At 47.9% G+C, this 19,031-nt stretch overlaps 3 protein-coding genes across 3 annotated transcripts; 2 read left to right on the top strand and 1 right to left on the bottom strand.

Annotated features, from left to right (window-relative positions):
- Positions 1–814: 814 nt before the first annotated feature.
- On the top strand, positions 815–5,473 carry LOC136718009 (uncharacterized). Its single transcript, XM_066695612.1, has 2 exons — positions 815–5,038; positions 5,391–5,473. The coding sequence occupies exon 1, from the start codon at positions 1,666–1,668 to the stop codon at positions 3,430–3,432; it is 1,767 nt and encodes a 588-aa protein (XP_066551709.1). The 5' UTR covers positions 815–1,665; the 3' UTR covers positions 3,433–5,038; positions 5,391–5,473.
- Positions 5,274–13,284, top strand: LOC136718563 (proprotein convertase subtilisin/kexin type 4-like; the record flags this gene model as incomplete). The annotated part of the gene is made up of 15 exons (XM_066696324.1): positions 5,274–5,513; positions 5,975–6,076; positions 6,401–6,496; positions 7,065–7,187; positions 7,732–7,808; positions 7,925–8,013; positions 8,108–8,280; positions 8,438–8,650; positions 9,033–9,133; positions 9,394–9,497; positions 9,947–10,064; positions 10,365–10,544; positions 11,687–11,811; positions 12,026–12,145; positions 12,788–13,284. Coding segments are annotated over 15 exons (2,358 nt in total), but the record flags the coding sequence as incomplete, so codon positions are not given.
- Positions 12,390–18,581, bottom strand: LOC136718010 (transmembrane protein 79-like). The gene is made up of 5 exons (XM_066695613.1): positions 18,460–18,581; positions 16,523–16,821; positions 15,888–16,436; positions 13,933–14,146; positions 12,390–13,768 (listed from the first exon to the last, which is right to left on the bottom strand). The coding sequence occupies exons 2-5, from the start codon at positions 16,812–16,814 to the stop codon at positions 13,585–13,587; spliced, it is 1,239 nt and encodes a 412-aa protein (XP_066551710.1). The 5' UTR covers positions 16,815–16,821; positions 18,460–18,581; the 3' UTR covers positions 12,390–13,584.
- Between the last annotated feature and the right edge of the window lie 450 nt (positions 18,582–19,031).

The raw sequence follows: 19,031 nt of genomic DNA, 5'->3' as shown, positions 1-19,031 counted from the left end.
GCAAAACCAAAAAGAAACAAAACTAAAATTAAACAAACCAAACAATCTCCTAACAAACAGATAACAAGAGAGGACTGGACTCCATACAAGGTGTGAAACCGATTTCTAAAGGAGGCAATCTGGTTCACAGTGGTTTCCATGCTTCCGATTATTGTACCCGCGGGTGCGCATGTGCCTTAAAGAAGCCGTTAACTGACACAAATACTTTAAATCACACGTTTGAACAACAACTTTAACATCAGCAATACTGCGTCAATCCTAATAAAAAGGCACAAGGTGACTTCATTCTGCTATCAGCCTCCCTTCAGATCGAAGAAGAAATTAATCAGTATCGCACGTCCATCAAAGATAATGAAAATAATCATTTTATTGTGCATTATGTGCGTCTATCAAGCCGAGGGGTCCTACACTGATGACTGGGTTGTTCATATTCGTGGCACCCCGGAGGAAGCCGCTGGGATTGCCAGGATGTACGGGTTCAACAGTCTCGGAAAGGTGAAAGTGCATTACTATTTATTTACGAACTTCTCCGTTTTTGTGATTGTTACTTTACTTGCTATTGCTGAAAATGTAACTGTAAAAGTACGTGTATACTCGCGTTAACTTATTATAACTTATTTCTGAACTTGGTTTAATGTCCCACGGATTAATTCCCTCACAATCGTTTGATTGGATCTTACAATAAATTAATTCAAATTACAGAACGAATTTAAGCGGTTTCGATGTTAGAGATCTAGTTGTAGGGGTTTCCCAGAGGCTTTTGGGTAATGACGTTTTACCCCCAAAAACAAGAATGGCCCTATTTCAAGGCCGCTCATAGGTCCTTGTGCGCCCTCTGTTGCAGCCCTAGTACCCCGCACATGGGAGCAGCGTCCTCTTTGCCTCTTCAACGACACGGGGTGAGACGCTGCTTCTGTGCTCTTGGAAGTGTGCAAACCTAAACCTTTGCAAAATATCGGGTTCGTTTTTCTGGTTTTCCACGAATATTTGCGAAGAAGGACCGGTAAGTAGGGGGAATTCAGTGCTTTGAATTTCACTGGCCACCCCTCCTGCAGAGCGGCTGGATCGGTGAGTAACCTCGGTTCCCCGCCGATTCGCCTTTGCCGGTCACGCAGCGAGCCGCGGCCATCGGGGCTCCAGGAGGCCTACGCGCCCGACTCGATTTGTTGGCGTTGCTGCGTCAAGCCAGCTTACGCCCGACATCACAGTACGCCAGCCCCCGGCTTCGGGACTACGCCGTGCGTGTGTTTGTGGATTGTGGCAGAGCTCTAGTCTCCACGTCTTGCGCGCCAGTGTTGGCTTTTGTACAACTTTGTTTGTGCGGCTGCTGTTCATTTTTATTAAATTTTTCTGCTCGTGTTGTGCACGCTTCTCTACTTTAGCTGCCACCCTTGTGCCGAGGCCTCGGGTCTGCGCTAATGAGAGCGCCGGTCGACGTGTGCCCCCGCCTTTGTGTCCTGAAGATCTCCTCACGTCGACGGAGCATTTTCGGTCGAACTCCACGTCGACAGCGTTGAATTTGGTCGATTTTCCGTCGACGAACTACTTCAAGTGGACACCGTTTTACTGAGAGCAATTTCTACTTCCAGTCGGTGGAAAAAACCTTTGAACCGACGGCACCTGGACTCTTATTTACAGCCTTTGAGGCTAGAGTCTCCCATTGCCATGGAACCTGCTAAGGTGCTGGCAGCACTGCGGGCGCTTGCTGTGGGTCATGACTCTCGCTCCTCATCGGAGTCGGCAGGATTTCACCGCTGTGGCAGCTGCTCCAACAAACTGCCATCACAGGATCCACACCAGTTTTGTCTGTCATGTTTAGGGCCTGGCCACGCGTCTGAGGCCCTGCGCAATCCGTCCTCTTGCCAGATCTGCACTGCGTTTCGCACAAGGACGCTGAAGGACAGACTGAAGCGAGCCAGAGGCATCTACCCTGCTTTGGCCAGCAGCTCCTGCACAGCCACATCAGCGGGGGTGGGCGGGCACCCTTCTGGGACACTTACGCATGCGACGGCTGCTGCTTCCTCCAAGGGATCATCAGCGGGGCACTCCCTCAGCAGATCACACAAGCGCAGACACCGTTCACCTTCAGCCTCTCCTCCTGCTTCCCCCCCACACCTTCAGGAGCAACACACAGACAAACGGCTGATGATGCTCCAAGACCACATGGCAGATTTTATGGGAGTTGTAATCAAACAGCAGGAGATGATGACCTCTCTACTGCTGCCCAAGGAAGCAGAGTCTTCCACAGCCTCCTGCTCCAGGCCTCCTGCAGCACCTGCTTCTCTGCCCTCTGCCTCCCATGAAGTGCCTGGCCGTTCCCAGCGCATTGAGCGCTTGAACTCTGGCTCTCGCACATGCTTCTCTGAGCGGCACCAAGATTCTGTCTCTCTGGAGGTGTCAGGTGGTGAATGTGCCCCTAATGCACTTGAGGTGAAAGTGGAGCCCATCTCCATACTAAGCTTGGTCACCCCTGTGTCCTCTGTGGAAGGGGGTGGGGTGCCCCCACCGGATGACTTCTTGTCCAGGGTGGGCCGGGCAGCACAGTATCTTGGAGTGCCTTGGCCAGAAGACCCAGAACCAGAGCGATCACTTTTCCATCGCCACACTCAGTCTGCCAAACGCTCCCGCTTTCTTCCAGCTTTTCCTGACTACCTCAAGGAGGTACAGGCCTCTTGGGACAAGCCTGCGTCTGGGCCATCCACGATCAAGCTGGCGGCGCAATTTGCTCGTTTTCAGGGAGCTGACACACATGGACTGACCTCTTTCCCAGTGGTGGACCCTGCCTTTGCTGCGCTGGTCTCTGCTCCTCCTGTCTCCACCACACAGAGAGACTTTGTCCTTCCAAACCGCCAGTGCAGGAGTACTGAAGTTTTCCTGCAGAAGTCCTATGCGGCAGAAGCGCAGGCTTTGCGCATTCAAAATACATCTAGCCTGCTGGCGGTGTATGTGGCGGAGCTGGCAGATAAGCACAAGGAGGCTCCCACACCTGAGGTAATGCGAGAGATTGCGGGAGTGGCAGACACGGTGGTGGATCTAATGAAATTCTCTGCACGTGCGTCTGGACGCTCGCTGGCAGCCCTTGTTGCAGCCAGACGCCAACTTTGGCTCACCCAAACCAGGGTGCCTGAGAGGGACAAGCCTCACCTCCTTGACGCACCCATCACTCCAGGCTTCACATTCGGCCCTGCAGTGGAGGTGATGTTGGAACGCTCCAGGAAAGCCACGGGAGAGTATCAACGGATGGTTCATGTCATCCCGCATCAGGGGCCCACTTCTACAGCTCACCGGCCCCAGCAAGGCCGTACCCCTATATCTCTTCCTGTCAGGCCTCCTGCCAATTGGAGCTGCCCTCAGCAGATGTCATCGCATAGGAAGAAGAGTTGGAGGCGCCCATCCCCTGCACGGTTTCAAGGCCCCCAGGGCGGCACGTAGACCTCCTAGTTGGCCACTCCTCACCCTTGAGACACTGCAGCAGTCACTGGCTTCCCCCTGCTCTGTGCAGCAACTCAACAATTTAGGATTTAGGATTTTTTGTTTTCAACTTATTTTTATATATAACCACAAGTGATTGATTAATTAATTACTGGGGGGTGGGGGATTGAGAGAACGACTTGGGGTGGGGGGGCATGGTAGTGAGAGCGGAGTGCTTGTATTTTAATGTTTTATGTTCTTTTTCAACATTCTAGTTTTTGATTGGTCAGGTAGTGCACACATCTTGAATATAGCTTCAGGGATCCCTAAAAAATTGTTTAAGGAAATGTATTACCACTCATCCTAATTGCACTGTGTGATACTGTGACTCAGTTTAATTCCAAGAGGTTTTTTTTTCTTCGTGTCACTGTCTTTAATACTAATTTAATAACTTCCAAGATGAAAAGACATGCTTGTCTAGTGCCTGACTAGGTTTGTTAAATGTGATTGCCTGATTTAATTATTCATCAAAAACCTTTGAGGAGTAAGGACCTGTATCTTTGAACATGAATTACCGAGCTGACCGCTTTGTGAAATTTAAAGTTTACTGTAACACCTTTATATATTTTAAGTTAAATTTGTACAATTACATGTAATAAACCCAGTTGAAACCTGAGAATGTTGCATATCAGACCAGTGCTTTTTGTTTAGTTTCAGATTCACCATAAAATCCTGTCAGACTTCCGACAATCATTAAAAATGGTTATTTGAGTTAACGCGGCATTACAAGATAATTATTTTTTAAGCCTTTTCTAGGTAGTCAGGCAATGGAGTACTTGGACACATGCAATGGAGCATTGTCCTGCATATATAGCTCTGGAAAAAATGAAGAGACTACTTAACATTGATTTCTGAACTTGGAGTCGTCTTTTTTTTTTTTCCAGAGCTGTACATCATGGTCCTCTTCAATGCTATGGACTTATTTTTGTACCACTCTTTGAACGTGTCTTCCAGAAACAGGCAGTAGTTTTGGGAGTTTATTTTCAGCCCATCTGCAACCCGAAAAGGTCCAGCTAGCTCATTGTTAATGATAGCAGCCCACACCATTACCCCACCTTGCTGGCGCCTGACTTGAACTGGTGCCCTGTGTCCATTACTGATCCAGCCATGGGCGCACCCATCTGGTCCATCAAGAGTCTCCTCTCATCTGTCCATAAAACCTTTGAAAAATCAGTCTTAAGGTATTTCAGGTTATGTGTTTTTTGTTTTGTTTTTCAGCAGGGGTCATGTTTCTCTTCCTTGAGCACTTGACACCTTGTACTTCAGCTGATTCCAGGAAGGTTGCAGCTCTGAACAATGGCTTCACTGGAGGCTAAAGGGGTCCTGGAGTCTTTTGCAGTTAACTTGTGCCTTGTCTTCTCAACAAGTTTTTCGTGACTCACCTAACTATTACTTACAAAGCGTTTGATTGTGTGGTGATTACAACTCAATAGTTTGGAAAATTCAAAGGTTTTGCATCCTTCTGATGGCATTTTACTTTTTCCTTTTCAGCATAAGTTAGATCCTTTTTCCTGCCAATTTTACCTGTGGTGAAAAAGCTGCCTAACTATGCACACATGAATATGAGGTATTTATCACTTTAAGCCCCTCTCTCTTTCATGAAGCAGTTATCACCTGAATGATTCTACCCACTAATTATTTAGGTTGACATGGTTTGGAGTTAGAAAACTGTGCTTGGAAATAAGTAATCAGAATACAGACTTGCCTAATTATGTACACACTGTACTTACTAACCAAGATAAATTACTTCTATTCTAAAGCCTCGATTTCGTGAAGCTTCTCAAGGGCCAAACACTTGATACATATGCCTTTATATTGACATTCCTGAACTGGCGGAGCAGGTTGATTCTTCCTGCTCTCTATGTATTGAGCGCTGCTTTGTCCCTTATGTCTGTTTTAACTTGTCCCTGTGGGTTGAGTCCACACTCCATCGCAGGCTGGATGCCCTGAGTACTGCTCTGTCCTTTTGTGTTGCCTGCTGTGACACTATTGACCGTCGGAGCAGGTGGAGTCTCTTGCTGCTCCATGTCTTGACACCAGCGGTGAGTTCCTTGGCAGTAGTGTTCCGTTCATTGTGTCCTCCTGGTGTCTCCACCGATATGTCCTCTATTGTGATGAAGTGGGTAGACCGTCTCCCAACACCCTCTGGAGAACTGTTTCAAAATTGAAATCTAATGTGTTGCCAATGCAACCTTGGTTATCTGAAATTAAGAAACTGCTCCCCAACTTTTTGGGTCACTCCTTCAGCCTTCTACAGCTTGGCAATGAAGGCGTTGCTTCAGTGTGCAGGGTAACTGAGCTGAAGCTGGAGGTGGGCCAAGAGACCGACTGTACACAGGGGCCTATCTGTGACTTTTGAATAAGGCTTTTGTGTTTTTGGCATAAAATGTTGGGTAATGATATCCTCTGTGAACTTTCTTAATTTCAGATAACCAAGGTTGCATCCAATGGTTTATTGGGAATCTCTTTAATAAACCAGTAGGGCTTCCAAATTCTGTTTCAGGTATTCGCAGATGGCAGCTTCTACCATTTGAAGCACCGGGTGGCCATCAAAAAATCCATAGTGCGTTTCGTGCTGAGCCATCGACTGAGAAGACATCCCAGGGTAAAGGTTTACCACCAATGTGCAGTTATTTGTGGGAAGCATTATGGTCTAGTTCCACAGAGGAAAACATGTAGAAGGAAAAGAGAATAATTAACAAAGGCACAGCCTATAGAAAACTGAAGGGGGGAAAAAAAAAAAAAAAGTGCCTCCTCCCAGACAGCTACACAAGGTTGCAGTGATCAGTTGAATTATGATATAGGAAAAATGCAGATTAGATGCATTAAGAAACCTCCTTTTCAAGTGGTAGGAAAGAAGTGATGGTTAGACTGCAGCCCACTTCCAATCCTGTGCTATATCTCTATAACTCCCAATGTCTCCACATAGGTTCTGTGGCTTGAGCAGCAGGTTGGGAAGATCAGGACAAGGAGAGACCTCTTCCCTCTTCCCACTGATCCCCTTTTCAAAGACCAGTGGTACCTGGTGGGTCCACTCCTCTCTCACACACCACCCATAAACTTCTATGTGTTTGTGGACAAAGCGTTCAATTAAAATGATATTCTAATACTGCTTCTATTACAGCAGCAACTAAAATAAAGAACAATTAGTCATTTTGAGGGTTTACTCGGTCACAAGCTTGTCAGCATTTGATTTACCTAAATGTTTTTGCTATATTTTTTAAGTCTTTTTATTTTTAAACGGCAGTGTTATAAAAGTGGTAAATGTCCTCTCAATAAAAACATATAATGTGGATGAATCGTTCCTTGAGGCATTTACCGGTTTGAAGTTGGTATTTCTTAACTATTAATTCAAACTTTAAAGACTTCACGTGAATACGTAAAAGTATATCACCCAAAGGATTAGCATATATCAGGGAAGAGGTAAGCTTCAGAAATGCATGACCCATGCAGTGGGCATTTACAGTTTCTGGCACTTGTTTTTAATGTTTTTTTTAATGCATCTTAATAGTGCAAAGCATTGTTTTAACCACTTTGCTTGCATGTACTTGTAAATGCTTCATAACTCATAACATGGCACTGTTTTGTTGTAGAGCAGTGCATTTGATCTGAATGTGGTGTCTGCCTGGGCGTTGGGCTTGACTGGAGAGGGTGTGGTGGTCACTATCCTGGACGATGGCATTGAGAAGACCCACCCTGATCTTGCTGCCAACTACGTGAGTCTGCTAATGGTGTGAATAAGGACAATCTCGGTCCAGGCATGCAAACTAACCAGCTGATGAAACCGGACTTTCAGGTTTGAAAAAAAGTTGATGATTTTTGTAGTTGGCTTGAATCTTGTTCTCCGCGATTTCATATACAGGACCACGTTTCTCAGTTTGTATGGTAGTGGCTTGTACTTACACTGACAGCCGGTCTAGGAAAAGCCTTGAAAAGTTTACCTAAAGCCAGCTGTTGTGTTCTGTGAGCAGGATGACTTTGCAGAATGAATTCAGAAATGCAGTTCAAATCCAGTCACTAAGCCACTGCTGTTTTTCTTTTACAAGAATCTAGAATGTCAGACATGAAGTCACTAAAGCCTGTAGTTTCATTTTGTGGACAGTTTTGTCAATTGCAATAATAAATGCAGTTGTAACCAGTCCATATGAAACCCACGCAGCAGTATAATTTGCACAGTGTTTTATTGTAAATTATCTGATTGAAAGAATTAGATGGGAGAGATCTTCAGTGTGGGCTTCTGCCCCCTCTGTGTGTTTGTAGGACCCCCAGGCGAGCTATGACTTGAACGACAATGACATGAACCCCCAACCTCGCTACACTGAGGCCAACGAAAACAGGTAAGATGGCCTTCAAATTCAGCACACTCGTAATTATTTTTGTCTTGGCTCAGAGTACATGCATTTTAATAGTCAAAGTCACTGTATTGAGACATGTTTGTCTGATCTCTGCACAGACACGGGACTCGCTGTGCTGGGGAGGTAGCTGCTGTGGCCAACAACGCAGTGTGTGGTGTCGGGGTGGCCTACCGCGCACAGATTGGAGGCAAGTCTGGGAAATCGGTGTCATCTGAACCGAACCCTGGGTAAGGTCCCCACAGTCTTGCTAGTGCTGTATTCTTTGCTGGTTATCCCAGCAGGAGTGCGGATGCTGGATGGTCAAGTGACTGACCTGGTGGAGGCCCGGTCCCTCGGCTTGAGCCCCCAACACATCGACATCTACAGTGCCAGCTGGGGGCCCCTTGACGATGGTATGACTGTGGACGGCCCGGGCAAACTGGCCAAGGTGGCTTTCATCAGGGGCATCAGCCAGGTAGGTGCTGCTGAACCCTTGCCATCTAGTGAAGCACTGACTCACCTAGTCTTCAGCAGTCTTGGGCAGAGCAGTGAGATTTCTTGTGTGATTTGTAACCTTTTCATATGAATCGGCTGCAGCTGTGTGTACAAATGTTCGCCCTTCTTCCTGGCAGGGGCGCGGGGGCCTGGGCTCCATCTACGTGTGGGCATCAGGGAATGGGGGCACCCACTTTGACAACTGTAACTGCGACGGCTATGCCAACAGCATGTACACCGTGTCAGTGGGGAGCACCACAGAGAACGGCACCGTGCCCTTGTACAGCGAGCCCTGCCCCGCCATCCTCACCACCACCTACAGCAGCGGCGGCAGGCATCAGCGGAAGATCGTAAGGCCACCAGCTCTTCCTCTATCTCCTTTCACAGTAGGGCTGCGATACGTCTGTGTCCTTTGTAGAGTGGTATTAAATTACATAATATCAAAAGGAGGAAACTAAAGAGGATAAGCATGTTTGTATCCTTAAGAATTAATGACTATTAAAATGCACTATGCTATTGGCCATTCTTACAGTAATGACACAAGAGTGCGCCAAAGCAGTTTCATATTCATTTCTCTGGTTTTCCTGCTCCTCTGTGTTACAATGTGCAGATAAATACTGGAGTAGAAAGTGATTGGTTTCTTCACATTTTCAGGGGTTTCCTAGGGAAGCAGGTGAAGTAAATTGGCTACTCCTGTTGACCTCTTGATCCTGCCACTTTATTTTTCCTTAGGTCACCACGGACCTGCGGGGCACATGTACAATGCAGCACTCTGGGACTTCCGCCTCTGCCCCTTTGGCTGCTGGGATCATCGCGTTGGCCCTAGAGGCAAAGTAATCTGCTTTAAAGTCCTTGACATACATAGAAATCAACTGAAATGTCACTAACTGCACACCAAATTGTTATGAAATGCTGCATCTGCCCACTTTCTGTGCAGCCTACTTTTGCTGGAATCGTAAATAAAATAAAACCCACCAGTCAGTGGTTATGAATTGCGTGCTTAAACAGTTTAAGATGTTGGGTGGTCTTATCAAGTGGATTGTGTGCTATAGAGGGATGAAACCTTTTCTTGACTAAAGTCTCTGCCCCCCAGCCCCACCCTCACCTGGCGTGATGTTCAGCACATAGTGATACGGGCGTCTCGAGCAGCCGGCCTCAACGCAGATGACTGGAGACCCAACGGAGTGGGCCGAAGGGGTGAGGGCAACAGGCCGGGAGGTCTTCAAGAACGAGCATTTGTACACCAACTGGACAGACACTTGGCAAAATGAACAGCAGGAAGCTTTATTTAAAAGGAAACGCTGGTCTACCCGGTGTTAGTGTGTGACATTCGTGCTAGGTGTACAAAGTATGCGTAGTGGCTTTTGTACATCCATCATAGAAATACTCCTGGGATTCATTGAATACTTGAGGTCAGTGCCTAGTGTGCCTCTCAGGTCAGTGATGAACTATAATTTAAATGTACAGCTGCGGACAACCGTTGACAGAACTAAATCCAGAACTTCATCCCCGGCCAAGAAAACTAAATGGAGTAATGTGACCCTGAGGGTTTTTTCACGTTTATAATTAACTGACCTAGTAATTAGCAGGTTGTGAAAAGCTTTGACCATGACTGTGTGCCTGTTGCGATTCCTCTTGCATTGCAGTCAGCCATTATTATGGGTACGGGCTGCTGGACGCGGGGAAGCTGGTCGATCTGGCCAGGAAGTGGAGCACAGTGCAGCCACAGAGGATGTGCCGTGTTGACATCGTCACCAGTCCGCTGTAATGCAAAGCACTGTGCTGCTTTAATTTATGTCATGGGTTGCTGGGGTGGGAATGGGTTATATTGTAAACCATGACAACCCTCTTCTCAAGGCTAACGGGAACTTGTGTTAATATGTAATCCTTAGGGGGGGGAACAAAAGTTGCAAATGCCTGTAAGCTCCGCCTCAGTATTTGAATTATACTTTGATAGCTGGCAAATTTAAAACCTCGCAGAAATGGGTGTTGTGGTTGAGCAGTGGTCCATTGGTGTTGATATGGCGAATGGTGAGCGTGCTGACTGGCGTGTCTGTGTGGCAGGGTGCTGCGGGGGCAGCTGCTCTTGAAGTGGAACGTGACTGCGTGTGCGGGAAGCGGGCAGTGGGTGCGGGGGCTGGAGCATGTTCAAGCACGGCTCTCCCTGAAATACAGTCGGCGCGGAGACCTGGAGATCTCCCTCACCAGCCCGCGGGGGACCCGCTCTACCCTCGTCAGCGCCAGGCAGGGTCCACACGCAAGCCCTGCCCCCTCACTGCACACACCGCAGCCACTGGCAATATTCTCTACCACTCCGTTCAACCCCCACCTTCTGTTCTTGAAGTAGGGTAGCTGTAGGTGTGGTGGGGTAGATTGAATCACCCAGTATTCAAGAAATAGATGTAATTCTACTCATAGTTTCACCAATTAAGTTTTTGATTTTAGAACATTAATCTCCCTTGCATATTTAAGGCTAGACCCCCCAGTCAAAAATTTATGATTTTGCTTCGATCTGTCCATTTTCAGAGTTCAGGGTATTTTGTAACTGTGACTTCCATAAATGTGTTTTTTTTTTTTTTTTTTTTTTTTATCATTTTATACCACCTCAGTCAACTACAGCTCCCATAAAGTTGGTCTTTGGTCTTTGCTAGCATATTCATGTAGAAGTTTGATATCTGTAAAACTCCGTAATGAGTCCTACATAATTTCAAAGCTTGTTTTCTGGAGTGAAACATTAGCTAGTTCATACATGGTCATTTACTGTGTAGTGGTAATGATTTGTGCTGAAAGAACAGTAATTTCCTGAAAGCTGAAAGTACATTGTAATTGCCTTAACGGCTGTTTTCTCAAAATGACGTTACCTGTGCGTCATTTTCCTCACCCTTCAAGACAGGTAGATCTACATAATTTCTCACACTGGTTCTTAGGTCTTCTAGACAGACATTTAGAGGCTTTTTTTGATCGTTCATCATTCTGATTTTATGTAAATCTATGATAAAAATTGGTCCCTAAATCCATAAAAAAAAAACACTATTTTGGTAAACCATAGTGTAAAAGTTTTCCCAGTGTGTGTGTTCTCACAATCAAACAAAAATCCATCTGAATAATCATGGTGTTGGAAAATAGATTTTTGTGATAAAGATCTACCTCATTTGCATATCATCTTTTCTTGGGTGTAAACTTTTTTTTTTTTTTTTGTATACTTTCAACCTGTAAAGTTTCATTATGATATGAGTAAAGCAAATTAAAAAGCTTATTTGAATGTGGTGTCTGGTCTTAAACATCTTCCATTGCTTTATAAGGAGTGTGGATTTCTCATGAGCGTGAAGAAGTTCTCACCCAAGGGTTAATAGGCAGTGATCGTCTCCACCCCTGTCCTTCCCCAGGCCCTTAGACATGTCCACGCAGGGCTACTCTGACTGGGCCTTCATGACCACACACTGCTGGGACGAGGACCCACGGGGGGTCTGGACCATGCAGTTCGACGACAAGGGCGACTCGGCCAACACAGGTCAGGGTGGGGCTGCGCCGTACTTGTTTCACAATGATACATGGGATACGAGTGTATGTGGTAGAGGCAGGGAACATCAGTACAACTGTGGACCTCATATTTGTTTCTCTGATGGGCAGAATCTGTCAACAGCATTTCAGGTTAAACACTGCGGGTGGTAAAGGCACGGCTGTGCGGGCTGAAGCGCATTCACCCTGTCTCCCCATGTCTCCAGGCATGCTGTCCCACTTCCACTTGGAGCTGTATGGCACGGAGGAGAATGTGGCGGGGAGGCGTGTCGAGAGGACCGTGGTAGAGGAGTGCTTGGGTTGGAGCCCTAAGGGAGGCTGCCAGGGTGAGCGCACCCCGCGTGCTCAGGGTCCCAAAAATACCCTGACCTCATCGCTGCCACAGTGAATGATTGTGGGCTGCGACTGTAAGCTGTTAAATGGAGCCATTCCTTCAAAACCAAATCAAAATGGCAGTGTGGTGGGCAAGAAAATAAGAATGCATAAATATTTAGGTTAGTTAGTTGGAAGCAAAACCAAGGCTAGCTAGTTATGTTCCCGAGGCAGAACAAACATCAGTCATCTCATTCATCACAAGAGGTTTTTTTATACACAAGTGGTAGTAACACGTAACATAAGACATTAAGCTGCATGTGATTTAATTTAAACTGGAAATGATCTCCCAGTGAAATCTAACCACAGAACGAGAAACAATAGGAAAAAGAAAGTGTGACACAAATCTGAGCCAGCCTATCATAAAACATGCTGCCGAACCTGGAAGTTAGCTTTATATATATTTTAAAATAATGCCAGTTTGGTGAAAGATTCCAAACAGTCCAACCAAAAAGCTGTACCACTGAGGAGAAATAAGCATGTTTTCAAAATGCTGGGATTTGTCTGCCTGATTGTAAAAGGTTGTGTTTCTGTACTACACAAACTTGAGATCTGAGTTTCTGTCCCTCCACCCCCCCCCCCGCCCCGTTTACTAGAATGCCGATTCCCCTTGTTCGTGTTCGGCCGCATCTGCCTGCTGTCCTGTCCTCCGCACTACTACGAGTGGGGCCCCAATGGCACTGCAGGGCGGAGGTGCCTCCCCTGTCATCCCTCCTGTCAGCTCTGCGAAGGGGCAGGGCAGAGGAGCTGCAGGGGCTGCCCACCCTTCTCCACCTTTGACCCCAAGCTGAGCACCTGCAGCCCACCAGTCTACCCCTGGGATCGGGAGCACAGAGACGAGGAAGCGGATGATGCTGGGTGGGGATACAACATGTTGGTCTGGATTGTAGTCTTCTTCTTGATTAGTATCATTGCTTTCGTGCTTGCGTCCGATGTGTACAACAGCGAGGATCCGTGGCCCAGACATAGTTGGAGGGATAGTGAGATGGACACCGAGATGGACAACGAGATGGACACTGAGATGGACGATCTCAGCGTGTCCTGCTCCACTGTCTCATCCGAGGTAGATGAGATAGCCGAAGCCACAAAATAGCCACACTTCTTGTGACAATCAGCCATTTTATAAGAATTAGAGTAAATTTATACCAATGGAAGCTTTTTAAGTATTCAAATCCATATGATCATTTTTAACCCCCTGCTGTCCAACTTGGTGTACCTTTAGTGACGTTGATTTCAGGAATGCCCTTATTCTGTACAGATGCAATAAAAAATAAAAAATGGTAATGGAAAACTTTTTAAAGATCCATTATTCAATGGGACACTCGGTGCAGGCAGTCCATGGGCAGGAGGCTGGGAGTCCGGTCAATCAGGCCCTGGGGGTCCCTGGGTGTGGTCATGGGGAGGGAGTGGTCTGTGGGGGGTCTGGTGTCTCTCCACTGGGGAACAAGTGACCCAGGCCAAGGTCAAACACACAGAAAAGGTTGAAGGCCACCATGGCCAGGAGAGGGAAGACCGTGAGTCCGCCGCCGAATCCTCGCCATGAGCTGCACGCGTGAAGGCACAGCCAGTATGCCATCCTGGGGAGACAAGGCACACAGAGGGGGACCTTCATTAAGCTTGTTCTCTGAAGGGTCTTTGAGGATCTTTAAACCCACATTGTGCTCAGCCGCAGCCCCACATAGCCACAAAGGCAATCGCCTAGGTTACCTAAGCCCCTCCCCCCACCTTTGCCAGCGCTCACCTCCCGGCCCCGAACACGCCGGCCAGGACGGGCACGGCCCTTAGCTGCTCCTGGGGGAGGAAGGTGGCCAAGACGACGAGGTTGAGGGCATAGAGGGCCAGCAGCTCGATGGAGGCAGTGACGAATCGCCGCTGGAGGGCCGGGCCTCGGGGACACGCCCCCACGGGGTCCAGGGAGGCGGCGCAAAATCGGGACGCTGCGTCGGTCAGCACAGCTGGTTTGGGAGAAAGGGGGGTCACTCATATCACACATATCATCAACAAGGCAAATCCATGCGTCACCCTGAGCCCTTGCACGCATTCTCTAGATCCCCCTACAAGACGTCCTATGGCTGGCTTCTAATTTTGCATCCCTTCCTGTATTCCTCTCCTCACACTCCGCACCATGACAAGAGCTCTGGGGATCTCAGTTCCTTTTAATTGTTCACAAACACAAGAACTATTTAAATGCTGTGAGTCTAAATGAAGTAACAGTACAGCCTTTACCTCTGTGGGAGAAAGAAAAAAAAATGCTAGTATAAGATGTTATTGTTCTGTTGTGGTTCAAAAGACTGAAGCCACACAGCGTGCTAATATGCAGAAAAGCTGTACACAGCACTGAATCACTTCCCAACACAACACCCCTACAGACATGACATGCGAGTGACAATGCCCTGCATGCAACTGGGCACTTTGATATCTCAAAAAAGAAAAACCACAAATAAAGCACAGGCGTGTGTTAATGGAGGGGGCATTCACAACAAGTTGCCGAGCCAGTTACTCCACAGTGCCTGGCTTATTCACTGTGACTCTGACCGACCAGGATGTGAGCTTTGGGAGAGGATAATACAAAAGCAGGTGGAGGGAAGAATAACCAACACCAAATAGAAAAGACCAAAAAATCAGCAGGTTGACATGGACAATGAAATAAAAGGAAAAAGTTACAGCATTTATCTGTCTGGGAGAAAACTTCCACATACTTTGCAAACATGTCCACTTGATATTAAGAAAACTAAATACAAAACTAGCAAGCCTATAAAAACAGTAATCCAGGATAAAAGCATTTTAGTGGGGACAGGCCTGTCTTTGGGCCTCAAATTCCCGTCTCTCTCGTCTGCTTTGAACTTGGTAGCTAAGCAACAAGGTGCCCTCGGGCTGTGCCACTTTCACTGCACAGTGGAGTTATATAACAGGCCCCACCTCCAGCAGCACCTTAACCTCCGCCAACCTGGCTTTACATAACCAGAGGAAATGACCTCCCGTCTCACAACTCCGCATAAACCCTCACTGCCCCTCTACAGCCCCCCAGGGTTGACTGAATGACTGGAGCTCCAGACACTGACGGATTCCAAAATGCTCCGATAATCTCACTAAATGCTATTTTCCTTTCTTCTAAGGTCATTTTGAAAAGTCGCTGGCAAGTCTTCAGAGCGAAGGGCACTGAAATGTAAAAAGGCCAATATTCAGAAGGGCTTTGAATAAATGCTTTGCTGCATGCAATCTTCCGACATATTCGTTTTGTCTTTCCGTACGCCGTGTCTGTACAGTTTCAGATTTGTCCTACAGGTCTCTGGGGGAGGGAGTGCAGTTTTTTGAATCCCCATCTTACTTTGGGGTCTGGCACAGTTACCGCAGACCGGCCCCCGAGTGCCTCTGTCTGAAGTCGCTCTTAATGAACTCTGCAGCTCTTGTTAATAATTACACGGGGCTGGCGTCTAACTCCCTTACGCAGCTGGAATGCTTCTGAAAACACTTGTGAAATTAGAAATATTGGAGTAAACATTGTGTGGAATTGTCAGCAAGTCCCCCCCCCACACACACACACACACACGCTGGCAAGGAACACAGTCTCTCCTACAGCCTGTTTGACACAGATGGCCTTGTTATATATCAATCAGACCCTTTACCAATTAGACTCTTTTCTTCCTTTCCCGCAGTGTGCTTTTACAGGTTTTAATGACAAAATCCTTGACATACCCAAGAGGAGGGGCACTGCGGCCACAACGCAGCAGCGGGCCGTGAGGACCATCCGGCTGGCCAGATCCGGGCAGTGGGGGGGGTCCAGGGGCAGGTGGAAGTACAGTCCATAGAGAATCCCCGGCAGGACCAGGAGGGAGGCCAGGACAGAGCAGACGGCAGGGACGCGGCCCCCAAGACAGCAGCGGCAGCGGCAACAGCGCCCCTTGTCCGCAGCCTCCGTGGCGATGCCAGACTCCGACCGGCCCTGGGAGTCCCACACACTCAGCTCGATGGCCTCCAGAGGTTGGCGAAGCAGGGGCCGGTCTTCATCAATCGTTGACTCCTGATTGGTCGATTCCAACGGGTTCCACCGCTCTGGGTCCGTACCGTTGGGGATGTCGCCTGGGGAGGCCAGGAAAGAGGTGGTGGTCCTGTTGCCGGGGGAGTCCCCCTCTATCGTACAAGGTAATGGGATCTCTCTGGGGACCGTGATGACCACCACATCCTCCTGAGAGTCCCGCTGAGGTGGCCACTGCCGCTGTCTGAAGCTCTCGGAAGGATGCCCGCCTGGTCAGGAGAAACCCAATATGAACATCACACACATGAAAAACACGGGCAGAGTTCTGATCTAGTCTGGCTTCAGGAGCACTTACGGTTCAGCGTGGCCAGGTTGGTGTCCCCATCGCCTCCTGGCAGGGGCTCCAGAGACTGGCGGGACCCTGGCGGGGAGCGGGACAGAGAGTGCAGCTCCTCGACGGAGGACTCGGGGCTGTCGGACACGGGTGCCAGGGAGATCTGGGTGTCAAGGTCCAGGAAGGGCGAGAAGGAGAGGCGGGCGGGGTCGATGTCCTGCAGCTGGTTGATGATGTCACTGATAGACTCCTTGACGCTGTCAAACTCCTTCAGCTCCCTCTGGCTGGCAGCCAGGCGCAGCGCTGATGTCATGGTCAAACTGAGAGGGGACAGAGACACACGCATGATCAACTCCCCGGACCAACCACACCGCACCGGGGCCAGGAGTGCGCACCGTTCCCCACGGAGCAGGTCTTTCACTAGGTGTCCTAGACAGTTTCTTAATACAGCAAAATATCAAGCTTTCCAGGGAAACCCATGTTTGCAAATTCATTCGGGTCAAATCCCAATTAAATTATTCAACATTCCCTTTGCTTGTCAGGTTGTGAGAGACCTAAATGAGCTTTCTGATCCTGACCAGCACACCTTGGGACCTTGAAACCCCAAACCCAGGCCAGCCCCAATGCTCATGACAAAGACCCCAAATCATATCTTGGAAAAGTGCTGTACTGACTTATTGGACCCATTTTTCTTTCGTTAAATTCTGTCTTCCACCATTTCTGCTTTTTTATTTTGGGTACTATCCTCCTATCCTACACTAAGATCACTGTATTATTATTATTATAATAAACACAATAATCAATAAACAAAACTGTGGAAAATAAACAAAAGAATCTGAAAATATACCATTATTGGATGGTATGTTGGGTACCAGAACTGATTGAAAAACGCTGTGCATTAAGAGGTGGGGCAGACGCATATGGTTCTGGCAGCTCAAAGAAGAAGCGACAGTGCGGACTAGAAAATACACCCACAAGTGAACAAAGCAACGAGTCCCGCTGGTGTATAAATTTAGCATTGCGTTTGTAACAGTTTTGGAGAGTAACTTCAGACTGCAAGGGGGTCATTATGCAGCCAGCGTGGTTTCAAACATGCTTTCCTCCAAGACGCGGATCCGCACATCTGGGAACTCAATTGCGCTGGTCCTGCGGTGGCGGCCGGGCGGGCGGGTCCCTCGCTTGATTAAAAGAGCGAAGAGAAAGTGGGGGAGCATGCCGATTTTCCTCCCCCCAGCACAAAACACACTGCTTTCAACCCGACTGTGTGTGCATGCCCGGGTACACAAGCAACTGCGCCACCAGCAATGGACCCAACTTATGCCCTTTGTGCCCACATGCACTCAGTGCTCCACAACTATCCTGCACGGATGCCCTTCATTAGCACACGAACTTGTGCAGCAAAACCCCACGACAGCCGCACTCGCAGCCTATCCCGCTGTAAACGCCGGCCGCATCGCTGATCCCCTGGCCATGTAAGGTATGTCACCCCAGCACCTCAGCCGGGTCTGGAAACCATCTCCGTGCCTCCGGAGCTGCGGACCCGCATGGAGGTTTGGTTTCCCATACATTTGTCTGATGCATATCGGCTGTGCGACGCCAATTGCACTAGTTTTCAATTGCACAGGAGGAGAGAGACAGATCTTCCCATCCTGGAGGGTACAGTGCTAAGCTAATTACAAAAGCGATGCATTCCGGATTCATGCTACTAATCGGGTTTGGTTTGCTCTCTCCCAATATATACTTTCTTATACATTTAATTTTTTTTTATTTTTATTTTTTGCATAGGCGCCCTACTTCGGCGCAGTTCATTTCCATGCCACCCTTTCAAACGAATCTCTGGAAAGCAAGCGTTTGCACAAATCAAATACCGTCCGAAACACCCGCTCTCTCATTTAGTTCGAAGTGCATCAGTTTTAATGCTCGATTAAAAATCACAAATGCTTATTAAATGTACTTACTATGGCCGTGGGGGGGTTCACGCACACATAGGGGTCCGGTTAAGAGGTTTGCACGCTTATTGGTGTAAAAGTCGGGTTCTCCCTCCGGATTCTCCCCTGCTTCTTTTTTTCCTCCCTCTTTTTAAATACTCCAAACTTCTGAATCAAATTTCAAGGCAGACAAAATACTACACTTGGATCCCCCCGCCCACCTCCAGAGCGTCACACACACACACACACACCATATGGACCACATAACTGTGGCGGAAAGCTAGCGGAGGCGGATCTGTTGTGAGGTCTCCAGCAGGTTTTTTTAATTAAACCTTGACAGGCAGCCCTGAGCACTGTAGGTTACCAAAATAATACTTCAGCTGCAGTCTGTCCCCGCTGTAAATACACAGGAACGGGTTTGGGACATGTAAACAGGTTCAAATTCGAGTGTAAGGGTGGTCATCGGAGCAAGGACACAATAAATCTCACGGTCCTGCAGATCTAGGCTTGTTTGCGCTTCTGGGAAACAATTTGCTCAAAAGAAAATGACCTTTGTGTCTTTTAGGCTAGTGCACCGCGTCCACCTATTTGCACCTACATTG

This window comes from Amia ocellicauda, chromosome 22 (assembly GCF_036373705.1).
Source record: "Amia ocellicauda isolate fAmiCal2 chromosome 22, fAmiCal2.hap1, whole genome shotgun sequence".
In the NCBI taxonomy this organism is placed as follows: Eukaryota; Metazoa; Chordata; class Actinopteri; order Amiiformes; family Amiidae; genus Amia; species Amia ocellicauda.
This window is presented reverse-complemented; position numbering and strand designations above follow the sequence as displayed.

Bases quoted from the DNA above. Each gene is read 5' to 3' on its own strand.
- LOC136718009 (XM_066695612.1), top strand. From the start codon at position 1,666: ATGGAACCTGCTAAGGTGCTGGCAGCACTGCGGGCGCTTGCTGTGGGT.
- LOC136718010 (XM_066695613.1), bottom strand. From the start codon at position 16,814: ATGACATCAGCGCTGCGCCTGGCTGCCAGCCAGAGGGAGCTGAAGGAG. The intron at 16,437-16,522 runs GTAAGTGCTCCT...TCTCCTGACCAG, and splicing joins CAACCTGGCCACGCTGAACC to GCGGGCATCCTTCCGAGAGC. The intron at 13,769-13,932 runs GTGAGCGCTGGC...TTGTCTCCCCAG, and splicing joins GGCGTGTTCGGGGCCGGGAG to GATGGCATACTGGCTGTGCC.